We start from the raw sequence: 27,290 nt of genomic DNA, 5'->3' as shown, positions 1-27,290 counted from the left end.
TGTCGAGTCCTCCTATCACAGTTCGCCAGCCTGTTCTCCCTCACCCCAGGTGTCACTTCCTGGTGTGTGCACGATGTGGACACGGGGGACAGCCCCCCTATCCGCCACCGGGCCTACCGCGTGCCAGATCGGGTACGGGCCTGCGTCCAGGAAGAGGTAGCAAAAATGCTCACGCTCGGGGTCATCGAGCCCTCAGACAGCCCCTGGGCCAGCCCTGTAGTACTGGTCCCCAAAGCGGCCGCCCCAGGCACCACACCGGAACTCCGGCTCTGCGTTGACTACCGGGGCTTGAATGCGGTCACCCGAACAGACGCACATCCCATCCCCCGGGCAGATGAACTAATTGACCGCATGGGAGCTGCCCGCTACCTCAGTATTTTCGACCTGACGGCGGGCTACTGGCAAATCGGCCTCACACCCCGGGCCCAAGAACGTTCTGCCTTTTCCACCCCCGATGGCCATTACCATTTCAAGGTCATGCCCTTCGGCATGAAGAATGCCCCCGCAACCTTTCAGCGGCTCGTCAATCAGGTCCTGGCGGGGCTCGAAGGGTTCAGCGCCGCCTACCTAGACGACATCGCTGTATACAGCCACCATTGGCCCGAGCACCTCCACCACCTCCGAGCAGTGCTACAAGCCCTTCAGCAGGCTGGCCTCACGATCAAGGCCAGCAAATGTCAAATTGGTCAAGGGTCTGTAACCTACCTCGGACACCAGGTGGGAAGCGGCCTGGTGGCCCCTCTGCAGCTCAAAATTGCCGCCATCCAGTCCTGGCAGCCCCCCATCACCCAGACCGAGGTACGAGCCTTCCTGGGCCTCACGGGCTATTACCGAAGGTTTGTGAAAGACTATGGTACTATAGTGGGGCCCCTCACAGAACTTACGTCCAAAAATCAACCCAAGAAAGTCAACTGGACCGCAGATTGTCAAACAGCATTCGAACAATTGAAAGCCGCCATGTGTTCCGCCCCTGTGCTCCAGGCCCCCGACTACAGCAGGGAGTTCGTCGTCCAGACGGATGCCTCCGACCATGGCATTGGGGCAGTCCTGTCTCAAGTGAACACCGAAGGCCTTGATCAGCCAGTGGCCTTCATCAGCAGACGACTCCTACCACGAGAGCAACGCTGGAGCACCATAGAGAGGGAGGCCTTCGCTGTGGTATGGGCCCTCAAGAAGCTCCGGCCCTACCTCTTTGGCACACACTTTCGGGTGCAGACCGACCACCGACCCCTGCAGTGGCTGATGCAGATGCGGGGGGAAAACCCGAAGTTACTACGTTGGTCCATCTCCCTACAAGGGATGGACTTCACTGTTGAACACCGGCCTGGGCCAGATCACGCCAACGCAGATGGCCTGTCCCGGTTTTTCCGCCTCGACGAGGAGAGTCCCCAAGAGGATGGGTAACTCTCCCCGCCTTCAGCTGGGGGGGACGCATGTTGGACAGGCCACATGAAGGGCCGCTCTCCCCCGGCCCGACCAGGCCCGAGCCCGGTCACGCAAATACCACACACCACCATTGCACGTCCTCCGTCCCCTCAGGGACCCCTGCCTTCGGACATATCGACCTCGTGGGCCCGATCCACTGCTGGCCCGCGCGCCCATCCGGGACGCCATCTTGGACACTCCACCACGAGGCCGCCTGGCCCCCGATCGACCTCAACCCTGGGCCTAGCCAGGCCTCAGACATCCCGGCACCACCATCCACCCAGGAGGTGAGCGGGCTACTTGGCAAGTCAATGGGAGAAAGAGGTGTCGATGGCTCTCCCCCGCCAAGTGCCGCTCGGCCATCGCCTCCCCGGGCGCTGGCTCCACCCCCCTGCTGGGTGTCGGGACACCCTCATCCCGGACCTCCCGACCTCCAGGTGCGAGGGTCCGGACATCAAAGAACATCAGCCCTATAACTGGGGCAGCTCCAGAGCAGGAGGGCAGTTGTATCTTGGAGTCGAGAGACGCAAAGAAGAACTCATCCTTGACGGACTACTGGCGCTGCCGTAGCTCTGCCTTGTGCACCTTCGTCTTGCCTGCTGGCGCTGCCGCAACCTTCGTAACCTTCCGATCCTTCATCGTCGTCGGGACCTGCTGGCGTGGCCGCGGACCGTTTGCAACCATCATCTCATCGGGACCTGCTGGCTCCGCCGCGGACCGTCGTTTCCTTCGTCCATCTCGGGACCTGCTGGCTCCGCCGCGGCCCGATCATCTAGAACGCCGAGCTCGAGGATTGAGAGCTATTTCCACCTTTTGGTAACAAGACTGTCCCGCTACCCTTTTCCCAAACCAGAGACCAGAATCGAGGGGACCCCTGAGTCCAGACCTCCTTGTACCATTCCATCGTACTTAAAGAATTGCCTATAAAGTCTCGTTGAACTTTACCCTTGTGTGGTGTCCGTCTGTGGGGGGGAAGTTACTTGTCTGTACGATCGCTGGAGACGGCTCTCCCCGGAGACCTCTCCCCTTATCCTCGGCCGACCCTCCCGGTCCGTCTAACACACACATACGCACTCATCACCCTAATTCAGTGCTAATGGTAAGCAGCAGGTCAATGGACCCCACCGTTCAGACTCCGTGGTCCCAGCCTTCCTACACCCTCTGGTTCACCCGAATTGTCCTGTATCCCTGGATGGAAGATAACCTGTCCCGCCATCTGGATACTAGGCTGCACATGGTCAAAGTCAAACGTACTCTGGGTCCTCAGAAAGCAGATGGGGATATGTAGCAAGTTTTTATTGGGAGGTAGATGTAAACAGGAGGAGTTTAGCAGCCACTCAGAAAGTACACCCACAGGTCTCAAAACACAATGGAGTCACGCAGGCTCTTGACCCGCTTCCACTGTCTCAGAAGTGTTCCTTCAACTCAGTCTATCTCTCTCCCTACTACCTGGTGCCAAGATGTCTTCAGGAGGGGCCAGGTGTGGAGAGAGCAGTTGGTCCGCTGCGATGAGGGTCAAAAGTGAACAACCGATGAATGGGGAGCAACACAGGGGAGCCTCTCGGTAGAAGGAGGTGCCATGGCGGTGCACGATGATCAGGGTTGTACCCAGGCAATATGGACAGAGCTTCTGGTGCGTGCTGGTATGGGTCGCACCAGACACTTCAGGTCTCAAACAGGAAGAGTTACAAATTCCGTACTTCCTTGGATTTGAGGCACAATGACTGGTGCATGTTGATATGGGTTGCACCAAGCAATTCCAGTCACACACAATGAAGAGTTGCAAATTCAGTACCTGCCTGGAAAGGGGGTAAAACATCCGGTGCACAATGATACAGGTTGAACCAGACCAGTCATGTCACACACACAGACGCAAGTTCAGCAGAGTCACATGAGGTAGACTGAACCTCTACTATGGGTACAACTCCACTTCCGAGGGTATCACCCTGTGAATCGGACACTACACGCAATGAGCATGCAGTCAGCATATCGCATGAGAGGGATGCAGCATTATCAATGAAAAGAGCCACGCAGGGTCCTGCAATGGATGCATCTGCTCCCCACCAACTAGACACTTATGAGTGTCAGGGTCACTGCCGTAAAGGATTCACATGCCTTTGATGCGGGCAAGATTTCTGGGTCTCCGCACTAGTCAATCTGGTATCCAGACACAATTCTTAATTCCACGATCAGACTGTGCTATCCAATGGGATTCAGCAGCCGAAGTGGGCACTTGAGAGGGAACAGCTCTCCAGATGTCACAGGCAGATCTTTGATGTCCCTGAGATCCCTGGGAGAACGGGAGGCCCACCGATGAGCCCTTGGAGAGCACACTTGAGGGCACCACACTTCAGCAGGTCTAAAGCCTAGGCCAGCCACTATTCAGAAAGGTCAGTAATCCTCCATGTGCACAACAGGTTCCTCTGGCAATGTGCATATCTCACCCTTTGTTGAAGGAACACACCGTAGTAATACTGTTGTGTGTCTTTGAAGTTAGGGGTGGTGTAAGGGGTTTCCCTTTGAACCACAGATGTCTCCTCTAAATTGTAGGCCTATCTGCCATGGGGCCGAGGGATGCAGATCTTAATCTTTAGTGGGGCATGATCTGGCCCCAAGAGGCTTAGTGTCAAAACCTCTCTCCAATCTATCCCATTTAGTCCTCAAATTGCAATGGACTTGTTGTTTTAGTGGTATGCCCGTGGTTTATGACGTTCATTGGGGAGTGCACAGATGTGCACCCTCAACCCCTGGTATTGACCAGAGCCAGGCACAAAGACACACAAGACTCTTAGAGCTTAGAAATATTCATATTCTATATGTGGCATTACTAAGTGAGTTATGCCAAAACCCCGTTAACATTTGAGTGGGTTTGGCATGGCAAATCTATTGAAAGGAATCATGAGGCCGCTCCCCTGCAATCCACTATGTCAGCATGAAGTAATGTCAACAACTTCCCCATGATAACCTATGGGAAGAGCAGGTCTCATAGGCAATGAAAACACGGATCACTGACAGAATATCGAAATCACAAATATCGACCTACAAGAATATCGAGTCAACAATATCGAAGGCAAAAATATCGACATCCTATCTACAACATGGTAAGTACAAAAATATCGAAAATTTAATATCGATGTAAAAAATATCGATGTTAAAAATATCGATATTTTTTTAAATATATATAAATGTAAAATTAAGTATATAACACTAATAAATAAATTATACATATTTAAAAGTATCTAAAAATGTTTAAAATTAAATAATTAATACATATATATTACTAATACATTAATTAAATATATACACTAAATATATAATATATAAATACAGAACAATAAGTATTAATACTTATTTTACTAATTTATAAATTAATAAAATATATTCTAATTTACTAATTAACATTTACAAACATAAAACAATAACATAAATAAAATGTAAGTAATAAAAAATAAAAATAAAATTTTTTACAATTAATTATATAAAACATTGGATAACATAAGGGTAAAAATTACTATTCCTACTCCAGAGAGTGCAACAGTAGTCAAAACTGACCCTGATCCCTAAAAATACCCCTTTACCCAAAAACTGAAAACTGACCCTGAAGCCTAAAAATACCTTTACCCAAAAACTGAAAACTGACCCTGAACCCTAAAAATACCCCTTTACCCAAAAACTGAAAACTGACCCTGAACCCTAAAAATACGCCTTTACCCAAAAACTGAAAACTGACCCTGAAGCCTAAAAATACCCCTTTACCCAAAAACTGAAAACTGACCCTGAAGCCTAAAAATACCCCTTTACCCAAAAACTGAAAACTGACCCTGAACCCTAAAAATACCCCTTTACCCAAAAACTGAAAACTGACCCTGAACCCTAAAAATACGCCTTTACCCAAAAACTGAAAACTGACCCTGAAGCCTAAAAATACCCCTTTACCCAAAAACTGAAAACTGACCCTGAAGCCTAAAAATACCCCTTTACCCAAAAACTGAAAACTGACCCTGAACCCTAAAAATACCCCTTTACCCAAAAACTGAAAACTGACCCTGAACCCTAAAAATACCCCTTTACCCAAAAACTGAAAACTGACCCTGAAGCCTAAAAATACCCCTTTACCCAAAAACTGAAAACTGACCCTGAACCCTAAAAATACCCCTTTACCCAAAAACTGAAAACTGACCCTGAAGCCTAAAAATACCCCTTTACCCAAAAACTGAAAACTGACCCTGAACCCTAAAAATACCCCATTACCCAAAAACTGAAAACTGACTCTGAACCCTAAATATACCCCTTTACCCAAAAACTGAAAACTGACCCTAACACTAAAAGTACTCCTTTACCCAAAATTAATTAATATTACAATTATATTACTTCCCACCCTATTCCCCTATAAACCCACAACCCGCTCCAGTACTAAAACATATAATTTACTTAAAAATATACATAAATTATCAATTAATTAATCAATTAATCAATTAAAATAATTAATTGACAATTAATATTTAATTATAAAATAATGAATCTTTTAAAAATTATTATTTAATTAAAAATAAATTACTTCCCACCCTATTCCCCTATAAACCCACAACCCGCTCCAGTAGTAAAACATATAATTTACTTAAAAATATACATAAATTATCAATTAATTAATCAATTAATCAATTAAAATAATTAATTGACAATTAATATTTAATTGTAAAATAATTAATCTTTTTAAAAAAATTATTTAATTAAAAATAAATTACTTCCCACCCTATTCCCCTATAAACCCACAACCCGCTCCAGTAGTAAAACATATAATTTACTTAAAAATATACATAAATTATCAATTAATTAATCAATTAATCAATTAAAATAATTAATTGGCAATTAATATTTAATTGAAAAATAAATTAATCATTAAAAAATAATTATTTAATTACAAATAAATTACTTCCCACCCTATTCCCCTAAAAACCCACAACCCGCTCTGGTAGTAAAACATATAATTTACTTTTATATTTCTTTAAGTTATAAAAACATATTAAACACATATTATAACAATTACTTTAAATACTTAACTAAAATTTCTAACACATATTAGTAAATCGAAATTACTTACATCGATATATATGCTATCGATATTAGTGATTTCGATATTACTTACATCGATATATATGCTATCGATATAAGTAATTTCGATATTACTTACCTTAGGGTCGATATTCTGGCCATCGATATTCTGGCCATCGATATTCTGTCCTATCGATATTTGCAACTCGATATTAGTGTGGTCGAAATTACTGTAATCGATATTTTGACTGTTTACCTGAAAACACATACAGGTATTGTTCACTACCTGGGCGCATGTGTGCTAGTGCGCACACAGACCTACAAATAGCAGGTTGGACACATAGTCCCCAGCACCAAGGAGTGCAAGTGCTGCCGCCCAAGCCTGCAAAAGTGCACATGCACCAGCCTGCGCGGGAGGCAGCACACACAATCATGGGCACCATTGGTGCCGCTGCTCACAATGGCAGCTAGCAATGGCAGGCTGCTTATGAGTTTAATAATGATAAATGTCAGTGTGCACACGCCAGTTGGAAATGACAGGCCAGGCCATGTTTCAGAACTTCGAGGCAGCACCACTTCCCAACACAGGTAGGGAGGGCGTGCGCACTTTCACACTGTATTTTCAGTAGGAACGTGCTCAGAGCCCAGAGGCCAGACAAGAAAATCAGCAAAACCAGCCGGAAAAAGCAACATGTTTAGATAAAAGCTACCTGACAAGTGTCAAGACTAACACACATTTTTTATTGTATTACATTTTGACTTTACTAAAGTTTTTTACTACATAAATACTTTACACATTGTCCTAAGGTAAGCTTGTCTGCTCTGTGCCATAGCTAGCAAGGGGTTAAGCTCAGGTTAATATATTGACTTAATGGGTTCACGCTGAGTTGAGGTGGGTAGTCACTCACCCTAATTCATAATACAATTTCTTACATGTAGAAGTTAGCATTCCTCTTGTTGCAAGTGTGTAATTCTTTGACGCTTCCATAATTAAGTCTTCACCATATAAATACCTTTTAATCAACAAGAGCCCTCGTTCTAAGCAAAGTGGCCTATCACAATACTATCTTTATATGGCTTCCAGTAAACCTATAAAATGTTTACCAAATCAAGCTATGTAAAGACTACTGTTCAAATGCACCTTTGATGACCCTCACATCAAAGAACTACCTTAAAACTTGGCTGCATAGTACACAGTATGATTATTTAGATATTTATAAACTATGTACTAACCGCACCAAAATATGAGCACTACAAACTTAAATGAATGACTGGCAATAATAAATATTACAGTTTGAAGCAGACATATCCAACCTAAAAGTCCAAAAGCCCGGACCGCGCAATCCTGATCTAAGAAAACAAATCTGCCAGGTCAATTTGCTAAAAGTGCGCCTTACAATAACATTCTTCTAATAGACGTTTGACTAAGAGGCCTGCTAGAATAGCTGACAACTGGGGCTGCTGGATCAGTCATCTCCCCAGAACCCTTAAAGTCCCCTGTTCGGATTCTGTCAAGACAGATTTCCCCTTTCATTGTTCGCATCGTGCTGAGGTCAATCAGATGAGTGCTGTGGTTAATAACATTTCGACCTACACTATCTTTTTCATGTCATGCACTCACATGGTCTCTACCACGACACTGGAGTCGATGCTGAACCTCCTATCTCTCTCTTGGACAAGCGTGGGATCCAGGGATGAAACTCCTAAATCACGCACTGTTCCAAGGGGGGAGGGGGGTAGGCACAAAATAAGAAAGGAGACTTGCTATACTGGATCTGCTCTGTGGTGATGCACACTGCTTAGCAGAATGTGTCGCTGCTGAGACCTTCTGTGTTTGGGAAGGTAGGATTGTATGGTGGTGTGAAGACGCAAATCACTGGAACCAACAAGAAAAAAGCAATTACTATCAGTACACTGGCAGGCCTTCTTATACATTGTTATTGCATTAACTTTAGTAACATTCACTTACATGCTTCTTCTACAATACAGAAAAAAGTAGGATACCAAGTTCACAGATGGAAACCTCTGGGACCCTCAAGGAAGAGCTTTGAGTATTGGTTAGAGTCAGTGGCATAGCTAGGCCTTAGGCCACCCGTGGCGGCTCCTGCATTTGCCGCCTGCTAATGCCTGTTTGAAGAGCAGGGGTGGCAATTCATACAGATGCAGGTAAGACCCGGGGGGAGGAGGGGAGTTGCTGTCGATTCTTACAGCCGCAGGTAAGAGCGGAGGATGGGGGTTGCCCCAAAAACTCATGCCACCTGAGGCGGTCAGCCTCCACTCACCCCCACCCTCCCCAGCTCCGACACTGGCTAGAGGCTCTGACACTGCCAAGGTAAATCTCGAAGCATGGATTGGAGTTTCTGGCACTCCCAAGGTCACACTCTAAACAGGGGTTGTAGTTTCTGGCACTCCCAAGGTTATACTAGAGACAGGGGTTGGAGTTTCCGGCACTCCCAAGGTTACACTTGAAGTATGGGATGGAGTTACTGCCATTCCCAATGTATACTAGGCACACAGATTGGAGTATGACACTCCCAAAGTATATTAGGATCACGGATTGGAGTATGACACTCCAAAGGTATACAAGGCACATAAATCTTGGTACGAGGATCATACATGACTCAAACGCTCAAAGAAGAATTCTTTTGATACTACTGTTGCATGTCCTTGCACAATAATAGTACAAAGGCCAAGTATGCAGGAAGGGTCCAGAGCAAGAACAATGAAGGTGAACTGGACGGAAGTCACTGGGAGGAAACTTGAAGACAAGTCTATGGTCTTGAAGCTGCCAATATTCCAGCTGCTTACTTCAAGTACTTAGCCTAGTACATCATCTTGTCCTAAGTTTGAAGAAGGTCTTGAGGTCTTGACTCAGATAGTCGCCCAAGTACTGGAGAGGCTGAGTAGGAGGTGGAGACGAAGGATGCGTTGAGGGAGCTGGAGCCAAGGGAATCACTGGAGAAACTTGACTGCAGCTGGGCAGAGAGCTGCCCTGGTTGTCGTTTCTTCAGGTGAGTGGGTAGGCAGTAAGCTTGTTCTGCTGGGAGAGTAGGGCAAGCACGGAGCTCGGGTTTGGATGTGGTTTATATACAGACACAGGGCCTAATGAATACCGCAGGATCGCGTGTGGTATGTAGCGCACATGGCAATCTGGAACATTCTTCAAGACTTCTGAAGAAAACAAGTGTTAGTACACTAGCTTAACCTTCCAGGAAGAGCAGGTGCAAACTACCGAATGGAATCACTTAACAGGAAACAAATGTTTCATTTTGTCTTTTGTGCACAAGGGAAAACTCTCCAAGACCCCAGCAACAGCGGGAGCAAGGCAATTCATTGGTTCACATGTTCATTGAATGCTTACAAGTTTGGGCGTACTGATATTGGGGGTAAGGGAAACTCGGACAGGGAATCATAGTGCGCCAAAGGGATAATAATACACAGAGTCAAGGATTAAGGACAGTTGTGCTTTTGGGAATAACACTACACTCAATCAAGGTTAATGCAATCAGTGGTCTAGGGAAAACTCAGACAAGATATCATTGAGCGCCATAAGGCACCAAAGGGGTAACGTGACATGAGCCCTGCATGCTAGGCCACCTACACAGAGGGTGCATGAGGGGGTAGTGACATTTCACAGTACACACACTACTACCTTTTCAAAGCATACATTTTGCTTTAAGCTGTGTGGGAATGGTTGCTATAACAAAGGTGCAACAGAGAAAGGCCAAGCATTCGTAGGGTTGCTTGAATCTTTGGTAGGGAACAGTATCACTTGAAGAGCACCTCTGACTCTGCCTGAAGCTGCAGGCGCATCCAGTTGTTAAGGAGAACGAGCTAGGACTAAGAACACCAGGAACATTATGATGGTCATTTTCCCTCTATAGTCTGAATTTTGGACCGATGAAGTGGTTTGAATGTGGGGGACAATGATCCCATGGTCTTATTTTCATTAGCATTCAGAATTAGAACTGATACAGCCATAAGCAGACAAAAAACCTATGGGGCAAACCCAGGTAAAGTCAAGTGCATGAGACAATCCGCCTGTGAGGACTGACGGAAACACTTTGGGTCTTGTAAAAATGGTGAGATGTTTTAATTATGCAAAATAATGATGTTTGATGTTGACCTCTGCTATAGAGCAAGGGCATGAAGATTGGAGAGCCTTCGATTCTTTACCACAATGAGCAATGCCCAGTGAGTCCATTCAGGGTTATCACACATAGGTACCTATAAAAATGCTTTTTTTGTAAAGTTTCATTTGTAATGGAATAGCTGTGCCCAGTAGTGGCCCCTTGGCTGCACGTGGCACCATTCCATCCACCCAAAAAAAAATTTGATTTTGTTTTGTGTGCTTTCAGCTATGCGGTCACGGTGCAGGAGTCCTACGCTCACCCATTCGATCAGATCTACTACACACGGTGCACCGACATACTCAACTGGTTCAAATGCACAAGGCACAGGTGAGTGTGAGCTGCAGTGGGTGTCAAGCGGTAAGGTGGGAAAAACTGCCCTCTCTAACTACATCTATCTCCTAAGATCGTTCACGTCGTACCATGTTACTTTCCGAGTTACGGGTTCTTGCATATAATGTGTGAGGACTCAAAAGACTTACACAAAAAGTGTGTGCCTCCCAGAACCCTCACACAACTGTGTACATTGCTGCAATAGGCCATCTCACGTTGGGTAGGTGCCTCCCATGGAAGTATGAGTACAGGCACATTTTGTTCCTCCTTTCTGCCCGTTTCCCCTATTGCGATCCCACACCGGCTCCATGTTACCGGTTATGCCCTTCCACACATTTAGGGAATGCCTTTACTGATCCATCATATGCTCTGTGTGCTTGCCTTCGCCTAGGTCTCTCTCACCTGCATGCTGTGCACCTCTTCTCTGTATCTTCACAAGCAAGCTGTGCATTTCTGCAAGGTTTGTGATTGTGAGGTATCTGTGGCTTGGCTTGTAAGGTTGTTGTCCGCTCCGTTGCACTCTGACATATATCATTCTATGTCAAATTCATTGGCTAAGTGGGATGGCTCTAATCTAGTCCTGAGTAGTGCCAGGCCGGAGATGTGCACTAGAACCTTCGGCTGGGATGTCCATCTGCTACTACAAGTTCCAAGGCACTGTGACAATCAGTCCTGCCATGCATTAATGCAGGAGTAGCATGGATGGGCTGCCAGAGAGGTGTAACTGCTGCAGACTAACATTGTTCTCAACCCCACTAATGATTCTCGTTGTAAGAAATCAGTGACCATCATCAGGACCCTCTCATTGTAGGTGGTGTAAGGGGTCCTGTCCTCCCAAGTCGTAGACGCGATCGTGGTGATCCGTAGGGGGTCTGGGATGATCAAAGCGAGGTGTTACTAATTTAAAGAAATTCTGTGTTCTGTCCAGTTCATCATTCAAGGTAATGAACCCCCTCTGACTATTCAAGCTAGGAGCGTTAGGTGGTACTCATAGTCTTCACTGGCATCCAATGGGAGAGATGGTTTGGACAAACGAAGGAGACCAAATGGTCTTCCAAACTTGGTTGAAGTATGCCAGCAGCAAGAGGCAGAGATGTGTCCTAGATGGCACATTAGCTCTGTTTGGTACCAAGCCAGGGTTCTAGATCCTCTCTTACAGCCGTGGGTTGGCAGTACTCACTGTTTCACACAGTGAAACACAGCAAGGAAACCATCATCAGAAAACTTACACTAAATCCAGCAGCCTCAAGAAATCCAAACATAGCCCTGGGCACACACCTTTCTATTTTATGCTCTGTGGGGAAGACAGAGCCTGTCCCCCCTACCTGGCAGTGGTATATTTCTCAGATATTGGGTTATGTGGCTGTTACACCGGCTATACCTACTAGTGGCTGCTATGGTTGCATCTAACTATGCCTGTGACTGTTGCATCGGTCAGCAGTCATGAACCCCTTGAGTAATAAACATACAGAATTACAGCAGCGGGCCACAGTTGGTAATATTACATTGATGAAGGTTGTACAGTTCTTGTTGTAGGGCTACTACTTCGCACTACAAAGCACACCTGTTTTTTAACCATTCGAGTTGTTGAGAGTGGTGAAAGGACATTTAAATCTGGTCCCAGGTTGGTTGAAATTGTGGCAGGCATAACTGTGTGGTAGAAGTCGATAAGGTTGCAAGCAAGGTGAAAATAAACAAGCCCATCAGTGAGAACCTTTATGATATTAAGATCAACAGGCACTGCTCCAACATACGGTATCATCGCCTGCAAATAGTCCTTCATTGTGACCTGACATGATGAAAAAGAGACATAGAAGACATCTTTGCAGAAAGGAATAGGCAGATGAGCAGAGAGTTGGATTGGTGTATGGGAAGAAGATTTTACAATGCCAGTCAGGTTATGGTAGTGCCTGTCACACCTCAAGGATAGTTTTTCAAAAACCCATGGCAATACAAATTCAACCAAGCTGAGTAAAAGAAGCATTGATGCTTCAGCTCCAGAAGAAACACAAGATTCTGCCAGTAGGGCCGGGACGGAAATAGCATTGGCTTGGATCCTTGGGTTGGACCCCGCACAGCTAATAACTGCCTACTTTGACTGGTCTGACCACATTTGTGGTGGGGTAGGTAGACTTTCCAGTCTTGCTTTGAAGGGGAGTCCTGAATACCCAGGACTTGCTTGCGTAGCTATCAAATCCATTAGGGGTGGTATAACCTGTCTTGCCTGTTGGCTTTTGGCATGTATGGAACAGAGTAGAGACTGGATAATGGCTGTATCTGTTCTGATTGATATTTTGTTCTTTAAAAACCTTTGTGGTGCCCCCTCATATCTTCATATACATCATTCTGGGGGTAGAACAGGTTCATGGATGATCCAGTAACCCAATAAGTGTATGAACCCCACTGGAGAAGTGCTCCGGGCTATCAAGAGCCTAACCATGTATGTTTTCAGAATATTCATTTTAATTAACTTAGTATGTAAATGCACATACCAAAGAGCTATTATCGTAATGATCATATAATGAGTTTGAGTCCTTGAGGGCAGTGGCATAGCTAGAGCTTTTTCTGCCCGGGGCGGTCCCTTAGGTTGGCGTTCAGTGACGGCCGATGCAGGTAAGAGCGGGGGGTGGCAACAGATGACAAGTGGGACAAAAATTTCGAAAAATTAAAACTTACCTGGCACTTGGCACTGCCCCCTTGAAACTGCCACCCCACCTCCCACCACAACCCTCCCCCCCACCACCCAGGAAACACCACTGCTTGAGGGTTCTCTTAAGTTCGATGCAGTACCAAATCTGTTGGGTGACAGCAATCCGGTTATAAACTTTGGTGATGGGGTGTCTAGGATAGAGCAGTAAATATATGTTTCTAATGCAATATAATGTCCATTCATACATCTGCAGTGGGTGTGATTCGATGCATGCTACTCTCAAGTGTGAAACCATGGCCTGTCCTTGGCTCTGCAGGGTTGGAAGCTGCTTCAGAGATTTATGGCATACGTTAGGCCCAGAATAGCTGCATGCTGGAAATAATGCAATTATGAATGCAAGGTAGCTGCCGCGGAGCAGCACCGACTCCCTCCGAGGAGCGCAGGTGATCCTAATGTGCAAGGACAGAGCCATGTCCGTGGCAGGGAGCGGGACGTGCTGCATATTTTGCAGGCTTGAAAGTTCTCCATTGATTTTTTTCCCCAGCATTGTGTTTTTTAATATCTAAGAACCTCATACATTTTTAAGCTGGTAGTGCAAGGATATCGTTGTTATAATTGATCGCAAATGGAATTCCAAAGTCGCGCATTGATTTTCACTCTTCTCAGACGTGTTATTTTGTGTCTTGTGATGCAGGATCAGTTACAAGACGGCCTACAGGAGGGGCCTGAGGACCATGTACCGCCGCCGCTCGCAGTGCTGCCCGGGATACTATGAGAGCGGCGACTTCTGCATACGTGAGTATATGTCGACTTCGCGTCGCAAGTTGCAGTGAGGATGGGATGTGAGATGGGGGTCTAGGGATGCAACACTGCACAAGCTGTGGGGATGGACACTAAGATAAGGCATACTGCCTCATGAATTTTAGTCTCCACATACCACATTTACTTTTGACATCAAATGATGGCTTAATACCTATTGACCCCTTTTGACTTGACATTTTTACTGGGAGCCAGTCCCACCCTGGTCCTGAAGAACTAGATATTAACCTCTGTTTTGATGCACATGTCTTGCAGGTGCAGTGGTCCGCAAACATTTTAACACACAGAAGGTGATAGGAGGATGCTTGCGAAATGTCTAACCACTGGCAAATGCTCAGGGTAGCATTTCAGCCCATTGTTCTTTAGCCCGCCAGGCCACCTCAAATTAAGCCCTGCCTCAAGCCAATCAGCCTGGGTCTTGCTCCAATCGGACAGTTGTGGTTGGACCTCTTCAGTCGTTAGCTTTGATACTTATTGCAGGAATTCCTTCCATCACCTCTTGTTTGTATGAACACAAACATTCACCAGAAAAGGCTAAAACAGTAGGATTTTAGGGTACATAATGATGACTAACAATGCACACTTAGAAGCACAATCTCAGAGAAAATAAGACCCATATAAAACAGAATCCCATCCCCTGTCACTATGCATAATAGAAAGAAATGCAATTCCTGTATTCAATCAAAGTTATTGCTGTCGACAATTCACACAAACAAAGGGAGTAAATACACTGAGAAAACCTGCTGCGAAGAAGCGAATAGTTTTTAAGCAGTAAAGCAATTCAACAACCCCTCCCAATTATAACTGTAATACGGGAAGAGAACGGGTTGGGTGGCTAGCTTTGGGTATTTCTCTAGCAAAACAATTCAAACAAACAAACTCACAATCCAGTACTTAACAATGCCTCAAAAAGGCCCCATTCTTCTTTCTTTTCATTGTCATAGTCATCTTATCAATACAATCAATTCAAGGGCATAAACTAAAACACACTTCAAAATCTTTTCTTTCACCTCCTGTGATAAGAATCATGTCAAATTCTGCCTGTGACTTAGTATGCCCTCAAAGATAGCCTGCGCCAGGTATCACCATGATGGAGGTTACTGCATCAAAATGATCAAGCCTTGTGTCTTGATTACCCCTGAAAAAAATACTCATCCTTTAGATTCATCTTCGTTGATAATATTGCTGTTAGATATAGGGGGCTTCTGTTTCTTTGCTTACATAGCAGGCAAACTTGTAACAAATAAGGGCCACGTGCATCAAAGGAAAAAACGGTTGCAAACGGGTAGATTCTCAGATTCTGCCCCTTTGCAAATGGTATTTTTGCATTTTGGATGCATCATCCCAAATGCGAAAATCTCAATTTAAGTAATTGCAAAATTGCGATTACTGTAATTGCGATTGCATTTAAGGAATCACAATTTGCGATTCCTTAAATGCAATGCAATAATGTTTTGAAAATTGTGATTTCGCAATTAATAATCGCAATTTACCGTCTAATGAAAGGTGATGCTAAATTGCGATTTCTTTAAAAAATGCACCAAAGTACATTTTTCAGAGTCCCATGTTATACACACACATGCCCTTGGGGCATGTGTGTGCGCAACATGGGTGCACATCACAATTTCAGGGGTGCAATAGGGTGTCCTTTTGACACCCTTGCACACTTGAAATTGCATGTTCAATTTGAGAGTACTCGCAAATTGCGTATGCAATTCCCATTGATTCCTATGGGCATTTAGGCCTAAATGGGAATCAATTCCTTAATTGTGACCAGCAATTTGCGAGTTGCAATTAAGGAATTTTAAGGAATCACATTTTTTATTTGAATCCTACACGCATTGCATTTTGCGATTTCTAAATAGCGAATCGGTAAAATTTGCTATTTAGATATCGCAAAATTCAGGCTTGATGCATGTGCCCCTGAAAGTCCAGCAAATAAACAGCACACACAGCCCACTACAATGAAAACCCTTAATCTTAGTGAATACGTAACAAATACATAACAAAAGCAGTGGGAGGGGAGAAAATACAGCAGAAGATAAAATCCTGTGAAACAATAGCAAACAAAAGCATGCAGTCAAAGCACATTTAAAACAGATCTATGCACTACACACTTAATTTTCATCCTACACATATCAAACCAGAAAAAAAAACTCACTATGAAGAAATGGATCATTTAGGCAGCCCTAGAACACAATTCAAAATGCTTTCTATTTATATGTATGCACAGCTAAGTGGTGAAAATAGGCTTTAGGTGACTGCTTATTTTGTACAGCCTGGGACATCAATATAATGAGCTGGCAACCTCAATCACATGACAGGAAGTTTGTTGCAGGATGAGCACAATGTTTATATCTTTCATCCTCGATCCCTAAACAGGCTCGGACTGGGAACGCAAACCAGCCTTGGCAATTATGTGGGTCCAGCCGCTGGGGGAGATGCGCGTGGAAAACACTGCAGCAGCTTTGGGTATAGAGGACCGATACTGCAGCACTGCTGCAAAACCCCCCTCCTTTAACAAAAAGGCTCCCAAAGGTCCAAACCAGGGACCACACTTCCTGCCCACTGAGAAAACACCCGATGCCCACTACAGCCAGTCCGTCCCTGACCCTGAATAATGCCATTGTAGCAATAGTTTAACTTGTATCTGAAACCCTACTCTAGCTCTCAATAAAATGCTGAGTTACTTTAAGTGTCTGGAAATGCATCCTGCGTTCCGACAACTGACTCCTCATTCTAACCCCTTCACTTTCACACTCACTGTGCACTCACAGCGATCACAATGCACTTAAACTGATCACCATGCACTCGCACCATTCACCCTGCACTCACAGCGACCACAGTGCACTCACACTGATCATCATGCAATCACACCATTCACCCTGCACTCACAGTGACCACCCTGCACTTCTGCCACTCGCCATGAACTCACATAGTTCTCCCTCCACTTACCCTGCGGTCACATGAGCACACCCTTCACTCTGCATTCACAGTGATCAGTCTGCACTCACAATGCACTTGCACTGTTCACCCTGTACCTCACCCTGCAGTCACACAAGCACACTACTGACCCTTCACTCATGTGACATTTTACTCACTGCTCACTCTGCAATCTCACTCAAACAAGCCCATCACTGACTATATATTAATTCCTCCCACTCTGCACTTACATCCACAACCAAATTCATATGGTCATCTCAATTAATGTGCAGTGACTCCTCTCACCCTACTCTCACACTGTTGCATCGCTCACTGTCACCCACATAGTGCAGAGGGTCAATGTGCCAGCTACAAAGAACGTGTACGATGCAGATCACAGAACTGATTGTGAGTAAACTACGAGTATCCCTTTAAAAAAATGAAATGTTTGTCAGTAAGGGGCTATAGAAAGATGAGGTGCATTGTTGGCAAGTGGTAGTAAGGGAATTCATGGAGAAGGAGGAAATGGGGAGGGGCACCAAAAAGACTGTTGCACCGTGCTGGACCAGCCCTGGCTGGTAATCTTAACACCCCTTGCCCCCAAGTTTAGGTCTAGTTGCGCTCTTGTATACGAGCATTAAATTTTGGTTTGTGGTGGTGTCAGTGGCATTCTGAACTGACAGGAGGGAGTGTCAACAACAGCTATGGTGGATCCCAATTGAGGCACCACCATTCTTCGACCATGCTCTGCGGTTGTAACACAGCACATAGCAGGACCCGATAATGTGCAACAGTTGGAAGTCCAGTTTGGATTGGTAATGCTCTCATTATCTACTGCTAATGATGAATAATTTATTCACACCCATGTTGTTAGTAAAAATCTGTCTCCTTCAGAATGCTTATGCCACGTGGACCGAGGTCCCGCAAGATCACAAAGGGTTTGCAGCTCATCATGTTCCATAGAGGTACACACACATCTGATACTGAGGTAGGATTGCTCATCTCAGTCCCAGAGCCTGACTGTGTAAAGAAAAGGAGGACCCGGTAACAAGTAAAGACTTTTTGCAAAAACAGTTATGGAATATTATCATTTCCCTCCAGCATGCTTGAAAACATAGAGGCTTCAATGTCACTACAGATCATCTGTTTTAGGTCTTGGTAGGAATGAACCTGGCATTAAAAAACCAGCCCAACTAGAAATCAAAACAAACCCATTTTGAGTCTATAAATGTGAATCCCCAGTGTCATAATATGGCTCACTCGTTCTTCCTGGTAGAATTATGGCAGTGTTAGATACAATTATATTTAGATTTGTTTGTGGTATTTTTAATCTGAGATCTTCCACACCACACTGTAGAATGTGTGTTGAATTTGGATTGTAAAATGAAGAGCGACCCAGTAACCCCTTGTAAGCTTGGGTGTCAATATATACCCAAGTATATGGTCAACAAGGGGATCATTTATGTGATTCCTTAGTGATTATTTCAGGATTATTTGTAAGTACATGCGAGGAGACACATAGAACCAATCAAAGGAACAATTAATGTCAACAACAAAAAATAAAATGAATCAAAAGGCGTACGCATGCAATCAATTACCTTTATAGCTAAACAAAAAATTGAATAAATCAACAATGGGGTGCATTACTAGCAAAGGTCATACATTGGTCATATACAGAAAGTATAGAACAAATAAATGAATGCAGAGAGTGCCCACTGATTAAAGTTTGATAATCCACTCTTAGAGTAGAAAGTAATGCATAGAGTGTAACACTTAAGTTATAGATTCCATTTTCTTTGTTGTTGGATTTGAAACAAAAAGTGGCACCGCCGTTGACATTTCATTCATTGGTTTCCAAAATATTCACGACCATCTTCAGGACTGCATTGCATAGGGATTATTTTCTAGAGCCCTAATAAATTCAGACTTATTGTAACTGTGAAGTGTGTTACAAAAAGGTTTGCTAAACACACCTTGAGCACAGACTGGTGGTTGTAGAACTAATCAATTGTTCTTATTTAATAAGTTCAATTCTGCAAGAACAGCCTGTCACTAGTGCTCTGATTTGGCAACTTTAGGCAAATGAATCTGGATAAAAAGCAAAGCAGCAGAACTGCTCATTCGCTCAGTGCTGAGCCCCCGACGAAGGGCTTTAGAGATGCCCGAAATGCATTGGAGAAACGAAATAATGATATTGCTTTAGAGATCAATCAACCCTTCATTGGAACATTTCAAAAGATGATGTTTTAATATCAAGATTTAAAGAACATAATAAGAAACATGGAAGCACTGGTGAATCCTTTAAATTTCATTACAATTGATCACACGAGTGAAAAATATACGAGGTAGGCGTGTCTACAGTGATGCAACAAGAGGGATGACACTCATGTGGAAAAGTGCAAATATATGAGCCATCTATTTAGGAATGCAGGTGCTACTATAGAGAGTGGATAAACCCATTCCAGCCAGGACACATGGGAGCCCACTGGAACCCGCTGCTGTCTGTGCTCTGCCCAACCTCATGGGAATGAGGCAACCCACCCACGTGGGATCCTGCTATGCACAGTCTGACTATTGCAGCAATGAATAATGCTGAACAGAGAGCAAAATCATAGGAGTGATACTCCTACCTTTTGATGGCAAGGCCTTTAACACCCCACGACTACCAAGCCTATTTGGCCTAAGCATAAATCTGGTAAAGCCTCAAAGATACACAATGTGACAAAACTGTGCACTTCATTGGGGATGCCTCACCTTAAGGATTGTAGCAAGGTCAGGAAGGCACAATCTGAAATACTGATTATTACTTTCAGCTATATTTTGAGCACATTTTAGTTTTAAAGTCCAAATCTGGAATATTGCTTTGGGTTCTGGGGACAGAGTAAGAAGTCATCTTGAGAATTATGTTGACTTTGTAACTTCTCAAACTGTGGTGTATCCAACTTTGGAGACAACATCTTAAGAAGAAAATAGGATAGACTTTAAACTGTCCAGATAGGCGACCAATGTGGTGAATAATTTTTTAGCTGGTGCTTAGTATACACAAGAGAAAGGTGCGTGGAAATGTTGTGTATCGCTAATGCATTCAAAATACTAACTGGAATGAACAAACAATAAAAAGAAAGACCAAGGGCACAAATCCATGAGCGTCAGAAGGGCGCTTGAGCAGTCACGTGTAGGAAAAATACAGAACACATAGATGATCAATGTAGCAGCTAGAACACAGGTGGCAGAGGCACAATCAATAAATCTCTGCCATGTAAGCTTTTTATCATGCCAAATGAGCCCTGAGGAGTAGGCTCTTGTGCTCTGGTCTTTAGCTGTTCTCTGTTTGTAGTTGTTGCCTTTAACAAGGTAGTGGATGTGGTCTAATGGCTAGGGCGATTCTGGCCAAATCACTTAATCTCCCTGTGCCTAGCAAAAAAAAAAATAATAATAATGTTTCCATGTGTAACGCCACTGGTCCTCATGTAAAGCGCTCAGATACCCGATACCTTCGGGTCAAGTTTACACAATATAAAACTGAAAACAACAAAGGGGTAGCAAGTTATAATTTCAGTCATTTTTACATCTTTTGGAAGGATGTATGGCAATTCATTGCTTTTTAACCTCTTCACTGCTGATGACGGGGAAAAGCCGCTGCAGCGATGTGGATATGGTCTAGAAGCAGGGTGTGATGTTGAACTGTTACATGTTATAGTTTGTTAGGACTGTGTGTCACTGTCAAGGTTACTTCAGACTGTTAATAATTCATTTTAAATCTGCGGATATCCATATGAAAAACTTTAATTGGATGTGATCCCTGATTAGGATGAGATGATCCTGTTTGGCCATAACTCACATATTCCCAAATACACGGTAACTCAGTACCCTTTTGGGCCCAGTTACCTTAAAAGATACCAACCTCTACTGGATGAGCTTATTGCTTCACCTACTAGTATTCTGTAATATGCTTTAATATGCCTGGTGCTCAGAACAATAGTTCTGCGAGAAACACTAACACTACGTACTTACTATATATTGTCTACAATGATGGTGGAACACCACCCTACTCTAATAAAAATGTTCTCCTGCCCATTACTGCTTCCTGGTGTCTCTGCGCTGTCTTATAGACCAAGCTCCTCCATTATGAGTGTCAGCAAGTGTAGCTTGAACTCATGGTCCTCTGGCATCCTTTCCATACAGGGCCTTCTTCAAATTGTGCACTCTTGCTTCTATTATTAATCATTGGCACCAGGTTCATTCCTCCAAATCGCTTATTCAAAATATGTATTGCAGGCATTACTGACCTATGTGACACCCCCATCAACCCTAAACTCTCCCCTAACTAAAATGTCACTAACCTGTCGTTTCCATCTCACCTTCTTGAAGTTTAACTTTGGACCTTCCTTTGCGCCCGTGGTCCAGGGCACTGTGAGTCCGGTGGCCGCACTAATGCAGAAGATGCTAACCCATGTGGACCGAATGGCTCTGCATCTCTCTAGTCTGGGGTCAGGTAGGTGGCGTTGGCTGGTGTTCTTCATGCTACAGCTTTAGGGATCTTGAGATCTGACAGTGGACAGATCGCGGGGAAACCAACCTACATTCCTGGGTCTCCTTGCTTCCTTATGGATAGGACCCTCTTTTTGTACTTGATTGGCCCTCTTCCCTTCATCCCTGGCCCTGGTCCATGCCACTTTACCTTGCATCAGTTAAGGCTCTGGGCTCACAAAGCAGCACAGGAGAAGCGGATTTGCTCCTTATATTTCTTACTTCCTATGAGGCTGGTATTCTGACTCTTTCCTGCTACATTTCTTCCAGGGTCTAGCTGGTGCCTGAATTTCTACATTCTGCTCCAGATCTTGCATATTCTTGCTCATGAGTTTGATGTTCTCTTGTGACCCGTTTCCATTTTCTTTATGGTTTGTACTTGATTGAGAGGTAAATCTCATGTATATTTAGGGAGTACCATCCACGACTGCAGGATGGTAGGGTGAGAGTTAGGCCTTAGGATGAGTTCGTTATTTTCGGTGAACAGAGTTAAGATCTTATTCTTACTCTGTTCTGTTCTGTTCCTTGGAATTCATCTTTGAAGTTGTAAGTAAAAGTAACATGTATTTGGGAGGGTGGGGGACTAGTGGTCTAATGCCATTTCATGCATTTATATTTGCTGTCCATTTCACATTCCAGCCTGGAGACCTACTGAAGGCAATTCACAAAAGGGTTTTGAGACAACTCGCATTGTTCAAGCCAGTGTCTTGGCATATTCCCTTTTTTACTCACCTGCACAGTCTGTGGTCAGAGCAGGTGTCAGCACCAACTCGGCTATTCATTCTTGCTGGGTGTGTGAGATAAGCATTGCTGAGAATGCATACATTTGATATTCATAATGTAAAGGTCGAGTATCCCTGGAGGCACGACCTTCCCGCACACCCAGCTAGACTCTTCACACCTGCAGTTTTGCTTTGCCTCTGTTGGGGGTTCCTCCCTCGCCGAGCACTGAAGTGACCCAGCTGACGTGTCACCGCTTTACAAAACTCTGTAAAACATCATGCTGAAGGTATAGCTCCTACCACGGTTGTACCCACGAGCATACATTTCATTTCTGTTGAACCTCTGCCGATCGGTTTTCCATTCACTTTGTCTCTGCGCTGGCGCGAGGCAACCCTAGCAGAAATAACTCCAAGACAATAAAACATTGATCCACGCGCCCCCTACATCCATCCGTCAGGGCCACTCCGGGCTCCCGGGAACGACAGCCTTTGTCTTTTTATGGGTTTTTTACCCACTGCAGAGAAACTGCTCATTGTTTGAGAAGCTTTGTTTAAGCTTGTTTAAAAGTCCCCCGAGGGCAACCTGAAAGGGTCTCTTAATTATCTCCAGCAGATTAAGATCTATGTTACCTCCAGCAGATCTGCGCACTCCGCGTGCGCGCCGGGCCGGAAGGGGCGGACATAAGTCACTCTCCGGTCCTTTGTCGCCAGGAGCCCTCGAGCGGCGCGCGCCGCAGTGACTCTGACAGAGGGGCACTTATTCCACTTTGTCGAATGCACCCCCTTTCATCCCCTTTGCTCACAATAGGCCTCGATAAAGCATACGCTGGGGCCTCGGGTACCGACGTCTGCGCCACAACAAAGGCCTCTCCGAAGCGACGCATTAGCAGATCTGGTCTTCCAGGGCCGCCGCCGAGGGCGCTGACGGGGCTCTGGAGGGGCGATGTGACCAGAGTCCAGTCTGCTTCTTGAACATGAGACTGTCGAGTCGTGTATGAGCTGCCAAGTTCAGATTTAATTCTGAAACGTCATATGTTGAAAAGCTGCGTCTTGTATCGTGTTTAGAGAGACCCGTCTGTGCGTAAGAAGTGCTCCTCAGCTCAGCACTTTTTAGTGGCAGGACACTTGCCTTTTTTTTTGTGTTACAATTTTGTATATCGCGAACTTGACCCAAGGGCACTGGAGCACTTTACCCGAGCACCAGTTACAATAATGAAGGTCGCATTCGCTTTTGAAAGGAGGGATACTTTTCTATTACGTGCCATGTAGTATGTGGTTACTTTTATTTTTTTCAGGTTCTACAGCCATAGATTTTTTATTTTACTCTATGTTTATAATAGTCTCTTGCAGCCTGTTTTCGTGGAAGTAAGTTGTCATCTATCCGGTCTAATCCACTCCATACAGAACACCTTAAATCAACAATCATGGTACAATGGCCTCTTTGGAATAATTGTTTTTGTCTTGGCTGGTCGAAGGAACTTTGGCACGAGCTCTTTGGACATGCTATACCGATCCCACAAGAAGTAAGATTGATCTAAACAGCCTATGTGCTCAGCAGATCATTGGTTGTCACTGTCCTTGCGTCCCAATTGTCTCTCATGTACAATTATTTGGCCTGTGAGAATCCACTGGGTGCACCAAAAGTGGTGGGAAGTTCTGTAATAACAGAACGGTATGCCTTTAAGTTTGAGGGTGACTCCTGCGCCACTCTAATTGATGTTATTTCATACATTTGTGAACACAGCTGTTCTACTAAATGCTGAACGTTTATAGCTACAGAGGGCGTTTTGGTTAGCAAAAGAAAATCATAAAAGCATGGAAAACTTTGAGAATAATGTTTAAGAGATTCTGAGACCTCTGATTGTTTATGCCAAGAGCTTAACATTTCCTATGGTTGATATGCCGTGGCTGAATATTTTTTGTATTTTTATACTAAGAAAATGTTCTGTGTTTTGCAGTAGTGCTGAAACAATTTTGATAGTAGGGTTTACCGGCCTCGATGTTACATCACTGAAGTCATAGAGACTGTGAAAAATCCGAGTGCCACTCAAAGAACAAGTGAGACAAGTCCATTCAGCAGGAGAGCAGTAAGGGTGTGCCATGCAGCTGGTGGTGCATTTGGGAGCTCACTGTTCCAAATATATTACTAAAGCATAGTGTGATAAAGCACTGTCACTTACAGACAGCACATTTTCCATTAAAATGGCCCCACATTTCGCTCTGACATGCAGGTTTATCAATAAAACTACACAGCAAACAAGCAATAATGTGCGGAAATCAGGTTTAAGCAAATATTTATAATTTACACATCACCAAGTAAAATAACTAGATTTGTTTTGATCCTAATAAAATCTTTGTTTTCATCACACTTCAAAATTACAAAAAAGTTGCTTCATTTTTGCATTTCTAACTGCTGATACAGTTTGAAATATTTCTACAGGTATTTTACAAGTATGTACATTTTTATGTTAGAAAAAACTGGCATCCAAAAGCCTCTACTTTCACACTTATGTATCACGGCACGATTGAGAGAGCGCTTACTGTACAAAATCCTCTGACTTAGCAGTCAGAATCAAAAGTAAATACAAATCTCCGTTTTAAAAGAATAATAAGCAATTTGTCAGAAGACATAGCCTGATTTTTTTACCACTGTCTTCGAATGTTCAGCAAATGTGACAAGACTAAAATAAAAATTGAAAGCATCTTTATTGCTCATTTACCTCTGAACTCCAGTGAGGTTCTTTTGGGAGTGCTGCAGCATCCCCGCACTTCTACTCCCACTGTATATTGTGGGTGTGTGCCCCATTGTTATAATCTTCCTTTGTGTGTATGTCGGTGCTTTTTCTTTTCTGTTCTATATACTATTTCTGTAATTGGGGGGGGGTTGATATTTTGGATTGTCCTATGATTAATTGAGCTTATTGATGACACGTTTGTTATTGTTACGCTATTGTACTGTTGATGTACCATCCTAATAAATTATATTAAAAAAAAAGAGCCATTATGAAAGACATCTGGGCTGCCAGAGACACAAATTGGCTCAGATGATAATAAGGAAAAATCAGCAGTCGCCATTGTCTACCGCCAATGTTTGCTGACAGCCATTTCAAGAGTTGCAGTACTCTAAGTGACTATTCCTCACCAATGTCCACAGCTAACAAGTTGTTTTATCACTCTTAGAATACAATGCTTTCCCAGGTTTGGAACGCACAGCAGAGAGAAGATTGGGGGTGTACAGGCCATTAGAAGTGATGGTACCATGTTTCCCTCTGGTAGATGTGAAAGCATCTTGGGGTGTAAAGATACTGTGTTTAGAGGGTGGTTAAAGAGATTGGGATGGTAATGTCCTCAGTTAGGCCTTATCGGCTATTTTAGGAATATTGAAGGCCAGACTGTGACCTAGCTCTAGACTTGTAGGATAGCCCCCACCAGCAGGTACACAGGGAAGGAATGTGGTCTGGTCTTCATAATAGGCCTGGGCGGAGTTCACTTAGTTATACAGAACTCCGCAAAGTGACCCAAAATACTCCCCAGCACTACGCAGAGTTCTGCAAGTGGTGGAGTGCATTTGGTCATTCTGTTCGCGTGGATTTCCAGCGCTGGGTGTTTGTCCCACGCTGTAAAAGCAGCCCGAACGGCATCATGCGCAGCGCAAGAGGGCACTGCTTCTTTTCTTACCACTCATGTAGATTTTCTACCCGAGCAACAGCGTTCTCAACGTGAACGGAAGGTTTCTCAACACGAGCGGTCACGACCATCCACGACCGCCTACATTGAGAAATCTCACCACCCGCATTGAAAAATCTCACCGGGAGGTGGATTTTCCTCGCTCCCAACTTGATGTTGGCAAGCACAAGCAAGGAAAAAAACTCTGCATGCTCTAAGGAGCACAGAAAACTCTGGAAATAGAGTGGAGTTCACCACACAGGCCTACCTCAGAGGTGGGAAAAATGTTGGCAGTGTTAGGTTTTGTTTGGAATCAGAATTAAGTGTGGCAACTGGCAGTCATTCAAAGTTGCTATACATAGCACAGCTTTGTGTACAAATATCCAATATTTTTGGTCCTTTCTATCAACTAACTGGAAACTCAGCATATTGTTTTTACAAATATGTTATAATGTATACATTAGATTAAAATAAAACAATATTTACAAACGATTTGCATTGAGATAGAAAAAGAACAAAGAGAAGCATAAACTAGTCAATATTTGAAAAGATAATCCCACGAGTTATAGGAAGAACAAGAGAAGCACAATAAATCTGATAGAAAAGTACTGTACAAAGAATATATTATGCAATACATGTTTTGAAGCAATGTCCACAGCTATCAGATTGTCTGTATTCTATGATACAACCTCACTGTTACATTTAGTGTCAACATGTGTTTAGGCTGACTCTGTTGGTTTGTGGAGCCATCATCAGGATAGTAAAAAAAAATGCACAATAAATGTTCATAATCTTACTGGTCCTCTTAGCACTTGATGGGGGTGTCTCGCCCTCCATTGTCATTTGAACTTTAAACTGAAATCATGGGAGTGCCTTTCTTACAGTGTACTTGACTCAGGAAACCCAACCTGCCTCAAGAATACAGTGTTATAATTCATGGAAAAGAGATTTCATAGTTATGAGACATAGAGGTTGAAGTAAGGGTGAAAGTGGAAAAGTGTAAGACCCTTTGAAATCTATGAACATTGTTCTTTATTGCTC

At 44.1% G+C, this 27,290-nt stretch overlaps 1 protein-coding gene across 2 annotated transcripts in view; it reads left to right on the top strand.

Annotated features, from left to right (window-relative positions):
- The window catches only part of MEGF11 (multiple EGF like domains 11), a 1,355,792-nt gene that overhangs the window by 13,089 nt on the left and 1,315,413 nt on the right, over positions 1–27,290 (top strand). For both annotated transcript variants that reach the window (XM_086957988.1, XM_086957987.1), the window contains exons 2-3: positions 10,836–10,937; positions 14,285–14,385. In XM_086957988.1, the coding sequence (XP_086814114.1) occupies positions 10,836–10,937; positions 14,285–14,385 (203 nt within the window). The remainder of the gene's footprint in view (positions 1–10,835; positions 10,938–14,284; positions 14,386–27,290) is intronic.

Source organism: Lissotriton vulgaris, chromosome 2_1 (genome assembly GCF_964263255.1).
Source record: "Lissotriton vulgaris chromosome 2_1, aLisVul1.2, whole genome shotgun sequence".
Taxonomy (NCBI): Eukaryota; Metazoa; Chordata; class Amphibia; order Caudata; family Salamandridae; genus Lissotriton; species Lissotriton vulgaris.
The sequence above is the reverse complement of the archived record's forward strand: the minus strand, read 5'-3'. Positions and strand labels throughout refer to the sequence as shown.